The 15,398-nt window shown below is 39.0% G+C and overlaps 1 protein-coding gene across 1 annotated transcript; it reads left to right on the top strand.

The window, feature by feature from the left end:
• The first annotated feature begins 1,816 nt into the window (after positions 1-1,816).
• Positions 1,817-13,815, top strand: LOC140943587 (monocarboxylate transporter 13-like). Its single transcript, XM_073392696.1, has 4 exons — positions 1,817-2,262; positions 3,593-4,206; positions 12,098-12,467; positions 13,451-13,815. Exons 1-4 carry the CDS (start codon positions 2,079-2,081, stop codon positions 13,759-13,761), a joined length of 1,479 nt encoding a protein of 492 aa, XP_073248797.1. The 5' UTR covers positions 1,817-2,078; the 3' UTR covers positions 13,762-13,815.
• Positions 13,816-15,398: the final 1,583 nt, after the last annotated feature.

Here is a 15,398-nt window from a genome sequence, read left to right as displayed (position 1 = left end):
GGCCAAAATTTTAACTGACAACTGACAAATAGACGAAAATTTAACTGACTACTGACATTTGCCTTGGGTTTTACTGACAAAACCAAAAGGACCTGATTGTCCGGCCTTAGTTTCTACACCCGTTTTTAAGACCTTAAATAGCATTGTTCCACTCCTTTCATCAGACAATGTGATCAAATGTGCGTTTTTAGGGGTAATCTTAGCAGCAAGACGCTTAAGTGTCATATTTCGTCAATGATTTTACTGTAAAACCCATGTGTGTCATATATCATCTGTTGTAAATGACCTATGATTTCAAATTTACGCTCCTCTGAATGGCTTATCAGAATGAGGGATTTGTGAGCCAGGCGTGAGAAATTGTCCTTGATGCGTGAGATCGTTGTCTTTAGTCCATAGTCGTACGACTAACGCATAATGCGTATCAATATTGTGATGTTATAAATTTTGATTGGCTTAATGATTGGCTGCTATGTTGGACTCTGGCCAGCAAAAACGTTTAAGTGGAGGAGAGTAACACAAGACTTGGGAAAAAGGAGGGCCACTTGAAATGCTTACAATAGCAAAACTGATTAAAAATTAAGGTACTATTGCATCAGTTTTGGAATTTAATGTTTAATGTACATAATATGTGCCTTTTAAACCAAATGTTGCATTAAAAATATCCAAATAAGTTTCATAGCTAATCATTAATAACCATTTAACTGACAACTGACAAAAAGCCCAACATTTAACTGACACCTGACAAATGGCCGAAATTTTAACTGACAACTGACATTTGTACTTCCCCCCATCCAGACCCTCTTATTTCGATTTAAAGATACAAAAAATACAGGTTAATTAATATTTAACTTTTTGAAACAAAGGAAGTTAATTTTTAACTTTTTTGTTAACCGTAACTGAAAAAAATTAACCGATAGCCGTAAAATAGCCAAAATTTTAGCCGATAACCGTAAAAGCCACCACCCCATTGAGACCCTCTTGTCGGACTTACTCTCCGCCCGCACCAAGGGGCATTTTTTGAGCGTATAGATTAAGTGTAGCCACCCCAGGGCATTTGCCACCCTCCCCCCTTAAAAAAAAACAAACAACCAAACAAACAAATGAACTAAGTATGAATTCATCTAGCCTGCGTAGCAAGCGTTTCCTTGCTGTTTCGGAGCAAAGAAAGACCGAGGAATTTAACCCTCGAAACAGCACGGAAACGCTTGCTACGCCGGCTAGAATTCATCACTTTTGAAGTTTTTCGCCGTTGTCACCGACAATTTATGTTTCGTAACGAAAGTGTGACGCGTGGATGACGCGATCTAAATAACGTGTCTTGCAAAGTCTATCAACGGGTCATTCCATCTTCCCGTATTCCGGAATACAAATACGCAAAAGTTTTGTTACAAATCTCTTCTACCATGATTCTTGGAACGTTTAAACGTTAAATACAATAGAATGTTTTATTTCAAGAAGTTTTGTAAATATTGCAACACAGTGAAAGCCGAAAAAATATTATTTATATTTCCGTAAGAGCCGGACTGATAGGGTCCATCGAACACACCCTGAAAAGCACAACAAGTGTGATCCGCAGTTACATCTTAAACTCTCAGTCGTTAGCTTTGAGGAAGCGGATAAACTGACGATTTCCGAACACTAGTACAGTTAAAAAAATGCACTTTAAAGAAAATTTTGCATGCAAATTTGCTTTCAATTCATCATCTGTCATTTTTATTTGTTCTGGCTGTCGCTTTGAACGCATTGGTTCGGTTACCAATATTAAATTTCAATTTGGTAACAAAGGATTGCTTCCAGTCGCTTTTGAGGATCTATGTTGAAGCATACGCAGCCTCAAGCTCCGTAACATTTTTATGTTTTTCCAAGCAATGCTCTTTTGCCTCACGTCTGTCATTGCGGTCTGCGTGATATTTCTCCGGGATATGTATTTTTTTTCTTTCGCGGGTCACACTTACCGGATGTAGTCGACTGGACATATTCCTTCGGTCAGATTTATAGTATAGTGTCGCTAGACTGTCGTTTTCTACCGACTTTTAAGGATTTTTATGCACCCAATCTGTTAATTTAACGTTGTAAAAATGTTTTCTGGCGAAGGTTGCTCCGTCAGAAAAAGACCGAAACAACAAGACGATTGCTGGTCTTATGTGATCTGTTTCTGTGCCACATTATCTCAAGCGTTGATCATGGGTATTGCTTTAGGGACGTTCGGAGTTCTCCTACGAGTTATAATGCAACAATTCAATTCAGGAAGAGGACAAACAGGCGAGTAAAAATGTCAGTCATTTTTCTGCAACGCTGTGGCTAAATGACCGGCAGCCGGGAAGGGTCTTGAGAACTAAGTGCGCGGCAGTCAGTATTTTTTTAGATTTTCATCAAAATCCCTTTTCCTGAATCGTTTGAAGGTATTCTAGCGTCATTTAGAATTACCAAGCGATCAAGAAAACAGGAATTGCGTCGCAGTTTAGCGGTTTTGGTTTCTTGGGCATATAGTGGAGTCGACGTTGTTTCGACACTTAGAAAATTTCGTGAGTAGCAGCGCGTGACTCACGGGCAGGTTTTCACACAAACACTGAATACCCGGCTGTCCGAAAGCCGGCTGGAAAGTTAGAAAGCCTCTTATTAATAAGCCAAAGGATTAGTTTCAGTTAGTTTCCCAAAGCAACAACGAAAACACAGTGCTTTCATTTTGACTGCTGGGCATTTACCTTTTTAAGACCCTTCCCGGTTGCCGGGCATAATAATAGCCACATCGTTTCTGCAAATGATCGAATAGAGCAGTAACATTCGGTGATATTGGTGGGAGGTCAGTTTGTACCGCAGTGCTCCCATTTGCCTTGTATTTTTCGGGGTATTTTTACACGAATCCCTTATAATCTGTTTCTATAACCGTTTGTAATTTTGTAGACTTTCAAAAAATGTCCTTCGTCTAATTTAATATGGCGCGGGACGAAGGTCAACCTTTCGCGACGCTGCCGATCACTTTAGAGCTTCGCGACCTACAAAGTCCGCTTGCTTGCTTGGCGTCGACTTGTGGCAAGTCCTTTTATAGTAAATGTAATCGATTTACTTCCTGCTTTACGTGTGGTAGTACAACGCTTATGTCGCATTAATGTTGCATTTTTCAAAGGCAATTTGCCCATCCCCCCCCCTGATTTGCCCTTTGTCCTTCACGGATTCGTAAATTATGCACACATGTGCAAGTGAATAAGACTTAGAATTAGCCTGGAAGCCGTATTAAGAGATAGACCATTAAAAAAATTTATGGAGGGGGATCTTCGAAGTTTGGCCAAGATTTCCTACGCTTCGCAGGCAACATTTGAGAAGTAGAATCTAACTTTTTAGATAAGGGACGGACTATTAGAGCTGTCACAGGGTCGTTGGGGGTGGGGGGAAGCAAAGTAATTAAAACTATTCGCATAGTGAGAAGGCTAGAAACAAATGCTGCGTTGACTCATGCAAACTGAAAACCTTCCACCCGCTGCTCCCCCCCCCCCCATATAATTGTTCTAAAGATTCATCCCTGTTGGTTACTATCACTACATGTCACCTAAAAGCCTATTTTATCTTATTGTTATTTTCGCCCACTCCTCAGCCTGGATTGGAGCACTAGCAGTGGGTTTGTCCTACTTTGCCGCACCTGCAGTGGGACGCATGTCAGATTGCTTTGGTTGTCGTGTTACGACCATATGTGGAAGCCTCTTATGCGCACTAAGTTTGTTTGCAACCTCATTTGCCAAGTCAATCAGTCACGTGTTCTTGTCGTACGGCTTACTCTTCGGTCTTGGCGCGGCCTTTGTACGAACCTGCACTTTTCTCGTCGTAGCAAAACATTTTAATAGGCGACGTTCTATGGCAACGGGCCTGGTGTCGTCTGGTACGGGCCTAGGGATTTTCGTTTTTGGACCCATTGCTCAAGAGCTATTAGGAGTTTTGGGTTTACAGAATACGTACCTTGTTTTAGCCGGTTTTGCACTGTTTGTTTGCGTCTTGGCCGTCTCATTCTCTTCTACAACTGAGGATACTGAAGAAAAATGTGATAAACACATGCAAAAGGATCAAGAGGCGTATAGTGAGAAAAAACTTAAAACAGGTTTTCAACGATGGAAAATTTTTGACTGTTCACCTTGGAGGACGCCCACATTTGCGGTTGTGACAATAGGTTATGCTGCTATCGCCCTCGGAGATTATGTGCCTCTAATACATTTGGTAAGTACAGTATTGCTGTCATATTATATTTCTAGTGTTTATTGACATGCCAAAAACCTCACAGTGCTTAAGGTTGACTATAGCTACCGAGCGTTGTGCCTCTACACATCTTCCCAATTGTCTGTTATAATAATGATAGTAATATTAATATTAATAATAATAATAATAATAATAATAATAATAATAATAATAATAAGAAGAAGAAGAAGAAGAAGAAGAAGAAGAAGAAGAAGAAGAAGAAGAAGCACAAGAAGAACAAGAACAAGAACAAGAACAAGAACGATGCAAAAGTAGGTACTTCTCGGATTGGCACATATCCTCAGAAAAGTGCTGGAAGTCTGAGGTCTCGGGATGAGACTTGACTGGATATTTCTCCCCAGGGAAAATCCCTGTGCTAAATTTTACATAATAATAATAATTCCTCGCGAAGCGCCGAGCGAAGTGAGTTTAAAATCTCTATAATCTCTGTGGGTCCTAGCGAGCTGCAAACTCACAGCTCTCATCTTTACTTGTATATATCCGATGGTGTCCGCCATGACGTCATACAGTAGTTTGACGTTACGGCGCACTTTTGTTTCTAGGCAACATTCGACTGAAAGCGATTTCGAATTCCCATCATACATACATACATACATACATACATACATACATACATACATACATGCATATTAATAATCACAGGAGTTCAGGCCTCAGAAGTAATCATTGATCGTTTATTGCGACAGTGCTGTTTCGTATGGTCCGAAATTGTAGGACCACACTCATCAGGCAACTTCAACGATTGACCGTTAAAATTAACAGCTGGCAGTAAATATAGTGATGCGTTAAGAGATAGTATCTAGGTAACAGATGGATTGTGTCTTAGTTAAGTTACTCTACATACATACATACATACATTTATTTGATAAGTAGGTTTGTAATAAGCAAGTGTATAGCTAATGTGGACCTACTACTACTAAGTCTAGATGAGAGAACAAAGATTTACAATACAGTTATTTGAGATAAAAAGACTAATCAAATAATTTACAAATATGTACATTCAGGGTTCTTATTATAATTACTGAGCATTCCTTTTGAAAACTGATGTCCCTAACGTAGGTCTTGATCGATTTTAACTTTCTTTTGAAAGAGTGAGGGTTTTCAAGCTGTTTGATAGTGTCAGGTAATACAACAACATTTAACGATTTCCTAAGACTATAAGAAGAAGCGTTTTCTTAACAACTAAACTATTTATATCACCTAACTCTAAATCATAAAAAGCTCTATGCGTTATATTTAGAATACGAGAGCAATAAAAATATTTCAATGGCATCCAACTCGCATTTATGAGTACTGTTTCGTCTTCCATGTCTCTTGGTAGTTTGTGGATAAGTCTTGCTGCTCTGAGGTGGATTAGTTCTAGATCTTTCATCAAATAATCTGAGCAAGAGCCCCACACGGCCATACCATATAGTACGCTTGGGATTACTGTTTAGTAATAGAGTGTTTTCACTCACGTGGCCAGCATCTATGCAAATTTATTGGAACAAAAGAAAGCGTTTGCATAAGAAAAGAGTTCAACTCCCACAGGATTGGTTTGGGACACCAACATGGCCGCGGTTTTATTGTTTTGGGACACCAATATGGCCGCCGTGACGTCATGTGAAAACACTCTATAAATAATGTTTCTAGTGTGGCTTTTGGTAAAAAGCTTATGCGTGTTAACATTTTAACTTTAGAGCTGTATGAGGTAGAGACCGCTTTTACATGGTTGGCCCAGGAGAGTCTTTCATCAATGGCTATACCAAGACATACAGAGAAAGATCTGTATTCAATGGTTTTGTTTCCCCAAACTAAAGGCTTCAGAGGGCCAATAAAGGGTTTTGTATCCAAGAATACTGTATCGCATTTCCCTTCATGAATAATTAATCTATTCTTATGGCACCAGGTTTGTAGCTGATCTAATATCACCTGGAGGGCTATAGCAACCTCATCAGTAGTATTACCAGTGGTATAAATGGTAGTGTCGACAGCACACATGTAAACTTCGCCACTTCTAATGTTGTCTGGAAGATCATTTACATAAGTAATAAAAAGCCTAGGCCCCAACAGGGAACCCTGAAGGACCTCAATTTTTACAGGTTTAGATTCCGAAGATGCGCCATCTGTTTGTGTCAATTGGCTTCTATTTGCTAAATAATCCATCAACCATATCCACATATCTTCTGTTACTCCCAATGCCTTAAGTTTCTCACCCAGAATGACGTGATCTACACAATCAAAGGCTTTCCTAAAGTCAATGAACAATACGCCTACTTTAAGCCCATCGTCCAAGGCTTCTTTCCACACTTCAGTAAGGTGCAACAAAAGGCTTTCTGTAGAATGACCCTTCCTAAATCCCCATTGTCTGTCAGACAAGAGATTGTGAGTGGTCAGATGATTATCAAAAGATCTACAAACCACCCTTTCCAGAATTTTGCTAGGAACACTTAGGAGTGATATAGGTCTATAGTTATTTACATCTAGCCTGTTGCCCTTTTTGAAAACTGCCGTTACCTAGGATTTCTTCCAACTGCTAGGGAATTGACAATCTGCTCTGCTTTTCAGACAAATTTCAAAGAGCCCTTGTACAACAGAGGACTTACATAACTTAAGGTCTCTTGGGGAAATGTGATCCAAACCCATTGCTTTATTTGGGTTGAGGGATTTCTGTACAATCTCCTGTACTATGTCCCACTCCACTGAAAAACTAGACATAGTAGGACAGACTTTATAAATAAAGTTGGTAGCGTCAGAGGGGAGTGGGCTTAAATTCCTGGTTAGATCTAAGGTTATATTTAAAAAGAAGTCATTAAAATAATCTTATTCTATTAAAATAGCAATTCTTAAAACGTTCTGTATTAATTCGTGGTAATTGACTTGTTTGTGATCTTAACTTCTTGGCCGGATGACTCTTTGACTTTCGGCAAAAGGGCATATAATGGATGGTTAACATTGTTCTTAATTTTGGTGAACAACCTGCGGACACACTTCTCTAAAAGGTCATAGATATTAATTAACTCAGAAGTGTAACGTCGCTTATTGCACCTTTTTAAAAAGCATCGATGGTGTGATCTTTGGCAGAACAATAGCGCTAGCCTTAAAGAGATGATCTATCTCTACCTACGTGTATCCATCTTGTTTGCTTCCCGAAGCCTCTGTCAACTCCAAAAATGCATTCAGTGCCTTTTGTGATTCATCTACACTATTCTTACGCACAGTCACAAGAATAGAAGTGTCGTCTGCATGCTTAGTAAGATCGCTATCCTGGCAGTACTGAGCGACGTCAAGATCGTTTAAGAACAGGTTAAACAAATACGGGCCGCTAACGCTTTCCTGAGTAGTACCGCGGTTGACATCCTTCCAATCACAAACAGTATTATGACAGACCAATCTTTGTTTTCTGTCAGACAAGAAGCTGACGTACCAGTTGACAATGTATGGTTTTAAGGGCTCTGTGTTAATTTCTCTATTAATAAGTTCTGCTTGACGCTGTCAAAGGCTTTTGAAAAATCCATCGTAAACAGCCTGACTGCTCGGTTATCGTTGCTATCTAAAGCTTGGAGAAATTCATGCTGTATTTTAAGAAGCGCGTTTGAACAACTGCCTCCTTTCTGTACGCAAACTGGTTATTATTCAAGTTACTCTCCACACCTTCTTTACCAAAGGTGTTATACACTACTCGCTCAAAAGTCCTAGCAATTACCGGTGTAACGCAGATTCCCCTAAAGTCCTGAGGCTGGACTGGAATGTCTACTTTGGGTAGCGGATAGACATTAGCTTGCTTCCATCCACAGGGCCACCTTTGAGTTGACAAGGATAGGTTCCAGATTGCTTGCACTGCAGGTGCCAATATGCAGCCGTCTCCTTCCAGACCCAGAATGGTATATTATCTTGGCCGGTAGATGTTTGCTTTGTTTTGAGCAGAGCGTAGTAAACCTGGCTCAGTGTGAGCTGTGGTGCAGGAATATTTTCCGTAATGTCCATGGGTATGGGTCTGATAAAATCTTCATCGGGCATAAATTTGCAAAATAATGATAATGATAATAAGTTAATCAGTGAAAGGTTCCGGCAATTCTGCTTTTTTACAAAAAGATCAACTCTGCTACTTGAAAAGAGCAGAAAAATCATATTTCTGCATTTATTTTTTATACCTTTTTTGTTAATGCTAGTCGATTAGGTGAGAAGTTAAAAAAAGGTGCCTTTTTAGAAAAAAAGGCGGATATTTTAAACTTTCGGGTGAAAATATTTTAACGTCAATATTGTCCACTTTTCATCCATTTCTCACTTTACCAAACAAAACTTTAAAGCACGAAAAAGGTACCTTTTTTTCAGGTTGAAGCGATCTCTTCAAAAGCGCGAAAAAGGTACCTTTTTTTCAGTTGGAATCGATCTCTTCAAAAGCGCGAAAAAGGTACCTTTTTTGCGGTTTAGAAACGCTCCTATCAAAAGAGCAAACAAGGGACTTTTTTTGCGGTCATAAGCAATCTCATCAAAAGCGCGAAAAAGGTACCTTTAAAAATAAATGACGTTTCAATTAAAGTCTTACTGATTGACAGATGTCAAGCAACCGTTGGCGCCCCTAACGAACGATACACAGACGTTTTTAGGGGACTTTATGTCCCGTTTGTACAATTAAAACGAGCAAAACCCATCCTAGACTGCCCTAGAAACACCTCTATGGGGGGCTGTTCCTCAATGGCCCCGGCTATTTAGCAGAAATGGCTCGGACGCACACTATTTTAATTATCGCGTCGTGCATTATTGGCATATTTTCCAACCTACGTACGTGGACAAGGGTCTACTATGGGGAATCATCGGACTGAAAAAAACTGAAGAGATCCGAAAATGTTGGCTACCATCCAAATGGATGAAATAGCTACTGGTTCTTTCAAACTAGATGCATGTGGAGGACCTAAGCAAGCCGGCCCATTTTTAAGCGTGGAGCGAAGACTTAAAAAAAGTCCTATATGAAAAGTCGAACCATTTTAATCTGCGAAAAAAAAAATATCAGATTCTACGTCGATCTACGACAAACAGCAGAGAAGTGTTTTTTTCCTTTTAAGTCAAAACTGAGCGGGTTATCATAATAACTGTTTTGTTTCGTGGGTGCCTTTTTTCACTCCGGAACGGGTTATTAGAGACTTCAGTCCAGTGGTTTAATAAACTGTTTTTCAATAATGCAAACTAGCTAGATTTCGAATTTGACCTTGGGTGACTTTTGAGCCGCAAGCCGAAGTAAATCTATTAACCGTAAATGCCACAATCCTTTTGAGACCCCCTTACTTACACTAAATTAAGCCTGAAAAGCTTTTATTTCCCCTTCTCAGATATTTTACATTAATAATGCTAGCATTTTTTGGAGCATTTTAGTGGAATTTTCCGTGAAAATTATTATCATTTTTTTTCAGAGAAAATGAAAATGAAAACTTTTAAAGAGAAAATGAACACTTAAAGTCGATATTTAAAAAAGAAGAAAATTCAAATGCCACCCTAATACAACCGTTTATAATAAGGGTTTATCGGTTGTTGCATTAAAATCATTAACTGCAACATATACGTTGTTGTTATACCACTTAATACGTTTTTGATAGCGTAAAATTAATAAAGAAGACTCTGTATAATGAGCATTATCGAGCATTTTAGTGACGTTTTGGGGGAGAAGCGAACATTTTAGTCGAAAAAATGGAGCATTATTGATTAAGGTGGAACATTGTAGTGGGAAAATAAAAGCATAAGGTACAAAAGCCCTGCCCTTCTCTTCAAGTTACTTATAACTGACACCTGTCATCTATTGAAAACCACGTTCAAATATCACGGGCCGCCCACTGAACCAGTGACAACGCTTCCAACGCAACTTAGACATCAAGATGGTTCACACTTATGTGAAAGTCAAACACCGGGAAAAGGTTTTAAAACTTCGGCATGCCACAGTTTCAGTGACAAACTTGGACATGATATTTAAACTACGTTTTATTGTCTTCAATGAGATTCCTTATTAAAGTGACATTGCTTTCCATATATTCCGCCATATTTGTCTCTTGACTAGTGGGTCAGTCAATTCAAGCAAAATAAATGGCGCCAAACGGTTGACATCTGTCAATCAGTAGGATTTAAAACGGCTTTCAAATATATTTTGAAAACGCCATTTATTTTTAAAGGTTCCTTTTTCGCACTTATGAGAACATCGCTTCCAATCGCAAAAAAGGTGCCTTTTTCGCGCTTTTGATAGGAACGTTTCTAAACCCTAAAAAAGGTACCTTTTTCGCGCTTTTGAAGAGATTGCTACAAACTGAAAAAAAGGTACCTTTTTTCGCCTTTTGAAGAGATCGCTTCAAACTGAAAAAAAGGTACCTTTTTCGCGCTTTTGAAGAGATCGCTTCAAACTGAAAAAAGATACCTTTTTGGCGCTTTATAGTTTTGTGTAGTAACGTGAGAAATGGATGAAAAGTGGACAACATTGACGTCAAAATATTTTCACTCGAAAGCTTAAAAAACCCGCTTTTTTTTTTTCTAAAAAGGTACCTTTTTTTAACTTTTCACCTGATCGACTAGCATTAACAAAAAAGGTAACAATTTTGCATGTTGTTCTATGAAAAATAAATGCTGATAGTTAATTTTTCTGCTCTTTTCAAGTAGAAGAGTTGATCTTTTTCTAGAAAAGTAGAATTGCCGGAACCTTTCACTGATTTAAGTTCTCTCACAGAGTCCTCGTCAAAGCTTGGGTTGGATCTTTCTTTTCTCTTTGACAGCGCATCGACCTTTTTCCACCAGGCCTTAGAGCCCATCTTTCCACACGCAAGCGATTTACGATTTTTCGTAACTATCGCGTTAATTCTTTCTTTAAGATTAATTGGGTGTCCATCCGGGCTGCGGCATTTGGCCATGGCTTTTTTCTTAAGCAGAGATTTGGCCAGCGGTGTCATCCATGGTGGATCACGCGTAGATATACCCACGGTTTTAGCTGGAAAGTTTTCATTCATAACGTCACGGAGCGTTGATTGCAAGTAACGAGAAGCAGATTCCACATCTTCGCTGTCAAAAATAACGTCCCAGCTTTGTTCTAGAAGTTTTGCATGAAACGCAATTTTTCTATGCTCCCTGTAATCGTGTATTGTGAATTTGTATCTCATGGGCTTAAGTTTCGCGGCTGCAGGCACAATAACGCCTCTGTGATCAGTCTTTATTTGAGCGTCAAAGGGATAACACTTTGAGAATAAGCTGCAGTTGTTTGTCGGGCAGTTGTCTAGAATAGAAGTGCCCCTCGTGGGGAAGTCAACCAATGCTGTGAGACCACTTAACGCTGAGAGTTTGTCGAGATTTATATTATTCAAATTTCCACCGATCATAACAGTGCCATCCGGAGAACCGTCCAGGAACAGATCAGATATGTCAGGCAATAATGTAATAATGTGACAGGCAAGTGTGTTCAACGACCAACTAACTTCTATCTTTAACACAGAAGCTTGGGCGTAGGCCCACTGCTAGTAAAATTAGAAACCTATGGATGCAATATCTATATATAAAGGAGTTGCTGTTCCTTGTACTTTCAGACTCCTAACTTGGCTAACCTAATTTCGCCTTTTTGGAAAAGGTTTTAAGCTTCTGTAATGTTTATAATTTGAATCTTAAGTTTAGGTTTTTTTATCAACCAAACAAAAGATAATTTGATTTGGGGTTGCAAACCTGCATGTTGAATTCTATTGTTCCTTTCCTAGCATTTGACTGGAAGGACAGAGTAGTATAATCGACTGTTGCTGAGTTACATGTCTTGCTGAAAACTAGGAATATATTATAAAAGAAAAAAGAGCTATTAAGATGACATTTTCTTCATATACCCTTTTTTTTTTAATATATATTTTTTGCCTTGAAGGTGAAACACTGCAGAGAACTGGGTATCGATGGTGATAGTGCAGCCAGACTCATCATGTTTTTTGGTATAGCCTCGTTTGCAGCACGGCTTCTTATTGGTAGATTAGGCGACTGCAAATGCGTCAGCTCCCTACACCTGATACAAGTGGGTTCCCTTGGTGTAGCTATCACCATTTTGCTTCTTCCTTTGGCACGAGCTTACTCGGCCTTTGTGGTGTTTTCAATTGTTGACGGATTTCTTGATGGTTTAATTGGATCCCAGATCAATCTCGTTCTTCTAACTACTGTTAGTCCACAAGTAAGAGCGACTGCCTTTGGTTATGCCAACTGCCTTGTATCACTAACTCTGACGATTGGACCGTCTGTTGCAGGTCAGTATTAGGGGGATTGTGTTATCTCAGCGGGTCACCCCACCTAACATGTTAGTGCGATTTAATTGAAATGAGAAATTATTTGGACGGGTGGGTTTTTGGCGGTTACCCCGACTATGCGGGATACCTCACCCACTGGGGAACTCCTAACTCCATGTATACGGCGGTTGATCTTCACCGTACTAAACCTCTTATTTCATGGGTCCCATATAATCTGCACTTCCATTGTTTTCAGGGATAGGGGCATTGTTTGTCACAATCCCTATTGTTTCTCAAGCCAATCACAAACAATCTTTGAAGTAGGTGCAGATCGCCCCTTATACGGGCCCTAAACAGTCAATAGATCTTTTTAGCTGGTATGTTTTGTTTCTTCCCATTACAGGTCACGTGATGATATTCTAGAGAACTGTTTTTTAAAACTATTTCTTATTCACGTGTATATCTTAGCATAATTTATGAAGAGATAGAGAGTCAAGTAACCCTGGGACACCCATTAGGAAAACAAAGCATACAAGCTAAAGAGGCCTATTGTAAACAAACTTCCAGGAAGCTCCGAGAGAACCGTTATGAGATTTTCAAACCGAGACAAAAGAAATGAAAAGATACATTATTTGATTGATATTTCATGTGTTTTCATTTAATAATGTTTGTATGCATGTATGCACACATGTAATTGAATATAACCCAATATTTCTCTCACAGTATTGTTTACTTTAACTTTTCATTTCATTTTCATTGTTATCATTATTTTAATGTATTCCTAAATTTTCTTTTTTTGTTTGTTCGATTTAATCAATTATTTAATTTTGGTGCGTATATTGTTCGATGTACATTGTCTACAAAATTGTAAACTTGTTAGGACTTTGAAAAACTAACAAGCTGAGCTGCTTTAAAAATTCCCAGTGACTTCAATAATCCGTATTATAACCGTTTTCAAATTTTCAGGCATTTTCGCTTTTTTCGTCTTCAATAACACTTTATAGGTATTCTAGCGGACAAATCAAACTCCTACATTCCAGCGTTTTACCTGGCGGGAAGTGAAGTGCTTCTTGGTTCATGTATTACCTTCCTTTTATGTTTCTCTAAACTGGAACCAAAGCAACGAACAGATATCACCGAACAACAGAACGATGACGAAACAATTCAACAAAGAACGTGTAAAACGACCGAGCTACATGAAGGCAAAAGAGCAGGACATTTAAAAGTTGGGGAGTTAGATAAGGAGCTCGAACGTCCTCTTCCAAACGCTTTTCTGGATGAAGAAACATTGTCGTACAAGTGTACAAGTGTTTAAGTAAGTGTTTCTTTCTTTCTTTTTGCAGTCATCTTCTAATCAGTCCTTTGCTACATGATTTGAAACATCAAAAATCTTGCATCCACTTAACACGGTGCAAAGCTGCTCGAATAAGACGTAACTTTTGGTGAACTTTATTCTTCGCTTACGTAGTTGCTGGAAAAGTTTGGTTTTTACGTGATTGTCTCCGGTGTCACACCCCAAGCAAACTAGTGTGAAATTAGCACTGTCAATATCCCTGTGCTATACAAAATGGTTGTGCCAGGAGTCGCATGACCATTCCCTTTGTCAAACCCTTTTGATCACTGTTTATCGATTGATTAATTGCGTAATGCGCCCCTGTAGGTCTGTATTAAAAATAAGCGAGCAAAATGTCGCCAGCAGAAGAAACAGCAACTCGAAGGTCAAAATATAGCAAACGGAGACAGAAGTGACTCAACGTCATCGCCTCCAGGGTACCGTCCATGAAAACAACGCCACAAAAGTTGTTTGGTAGCAACTTCAGCTTTACACACTATAAAGGTGTCGATTTACTACAGCCAACCAGAGATTCTCTAAAACAAAGCTCTTCGATACTAGCAAATATCCACGGACAAGAAGTTATCAACCCTCTAAGTCAGGAAATAATAACATTGCAGACCTTCTTGCTGCTCTTTCTTTTGTCTTCCATTTTCCTCGCAACCGACTCAACTTAGCACTGGCAGTAAGCAGAGTTTCCTTCCAGTTAATGGAATCATATCGTTCATTAACAGTGATAATACACAACATCTTTACTTACACTCTGCAACCAAGAAACTTTTAGCCAGAAGTTATTTAACCTGGGAAAACAGCCGACAATTCGTCACACCACCACTGGTTTCCCCTTCAAATGACGTCTGGGATAGGAAAGCAAAGCAAAGCAAAGCAAAGCAAATAGCAAGGTAAATTTAAGCCATGGATTTTAAATGCTTGAACTCCTAAACCTTGAATGCCAATTTTTGGAACTCCTAAACTATGAACTCCAGTGTCTGGAGCACATAATCCTTAAATTCCAGATTGTACAAAGTCTTAATCCAAAATTTCAATGTTTTAGAACCCCTGAACTTGAATTACGATGTAAGGAACACCTAAACCGTGAATCAGATAGTTTGATTGAGACGCCTAGACCTTGAATTTTCATGTTTGAACGCCTTGCCCTAAACCCTGCTTAAAAGGTTGGAACGCCTAAACCTTAGATTAAAATGTTTGAAACTCTTAAACCCTGAATTCCTATGTTTGAAACGCCTATTCCTTTCAAATGTTTGGAAAGCCTAACCCCCGCCTGAATTTATTTTCTTGGAAAACCTATACCCTGAATTCACATATTTAAAACCCTTAAGCCATAAATTTGAATTTTCAGTTTGTATAAACCATGGTTAAGAGCCCTTCATTAGTTACCCGCCGGGTAGTGCATTAATTTTAAGATTTATTTGTTTAGCAGTTTTACGGCTCCCATTCATTAAATTACGCCACCTGACAGTTTTGAAGTTGTATCTGTTGAGGAAACTTAGGCGGCAGACATCGTTTGACATCAAATTTTTTGATACAATATTTACCACGCTGAAATGGCAGCACCCAAATTATAGAACGAACCCCCACTTTTTATTAGAAATACATCT

The sequence above is a fragment of the Porites lutea genome, chromosome 7 (assembly GCF_958299795.1).
Source record: "Porites lutea chromosome 7, jaPorLute2.1, whole genome shotgun sequence".
NCBI classification, from domain to species: Eukaryota; Metazoa; Cnidaria; class Anthozoa; order Scleractinia; family Poritidae; genus Porites; species Porites lutea.
The sequence above is the reverse complement of the archived record's forward strand: the minus strand, read 5'-3'. Positions and strand labels throughout refer to the sequence as shown.

Coding starts and splice junctions, on each gene's coding strand:
- LOC140943587 (XM_073392696.1), top strand. CDS start 2,079: ATGTTTTCTGGCGAAGGTTGCTCCGTCAGAAAAAGACCGAAACAACAA. Junction 2,263..3,592: donor TTCAGGAAGAGGACAAACAG/GCGAGTAAAAAT, acceptor CCCACTCCTCAG/CCTGGATTGGAGCACTAGCA. Junction 4,207..12,097: donor ATGTGCCTCTAATACATTTG/GTAAGTACAGTA, acceptor TTTGCCTTGAAG/GTGAAACACTGCAGAGAACT.